The sequence below is a fragment of the Myotis davidii genome, unplaced genomic scaffold, assembly GCF_000327345.1.
Source record: "Myotis davidii unplaced genomic scaffold, ASM32734v1 scaffold77, whole genome shotgun sequence".
Lineage (NCBI taxonomy): Eukaryota > Metazoa > Chordata > Mammalia > Chiroptera > Vespertilionidae > Myotis > Myotis davidii.
The window spans coordinates 5,949,778-5,950,374 of record NW_006289713.1 but is presented as its reverse complement, the minus strand read 5'-3'; the positions used below and the strand labels follow the sequence as shown (position 1 = coordinate 5,950,374).

Sequence of the window (597 nt, the reverse complement as noted above, 5' to 3'; positions counted from 1 at the left end):
AAACCGGTTTCGGCGTGTTTCAGTTTTTAAAGAGAAAATAATTATTGATATTTTTATAGTTTGTATAGCTGTATTCTTAACTAATGGGATGTTTACTGACTGTTTTCTTTCTAAATAGGACAAGAATATCAGAGAATTGAGTTTGGTGTTAATGAAGTAATTGAATCCAATGACACTTTGCAGAGAACTCCCAACTACAGTATTTCAAGCACATTGAACCCTCAGGCCCCTGAATTTATTCTTAGTTGCACAACTTCCAAAAAGACCCCTGATGACATAGATAAAGAAGCCAACTACAGCTCCATTGACTGCCAGTACCCAGGCTCTGCCCTTGATTTGGATGGCAGTTCCAATGCAGAAGCGGAAGTTTTGGAAAACGATGGCACCTCGGGTGGTCTTGGACAAAGGGAGCGTAAAAAGAAGAAAAAACGTCCACCTGGATATTATAGTTACTTGAAAGATGGCAGCGAGGGTAATATTTCCCCCATGGTCAATGGCCATGCCAGTCTAACAATCCTGAACCACATATGCACAGAGGATGTAGAGTTGATGGGCGATATGCCCTTGCTGGGAACACCCAGGACTTGTAGCAGCCCT

At 41.9% G+C, this 597-nt stretch overlaps 1 protein-coding gene across 1 annotated transcript in view; it reads left to right on the top strand.

Moving 5' to 3' along the window:
• Positions 1-597, top strand: part of USP10 (ubiquitin specific peptidase 10) — a 59,633-nt gene that overhangs the window by 30,282 nt on the left and 28,754 nt on the right. The window contains exon 4 of the mRNA XM_015562932.1: positions 119-596. Within this exon, the coding sequence (XP_015418418.1) occupies positions 119-596 (478 nt within the window). The remainder of the gene's footprint in view (positions 1-118; position 597) is intronic.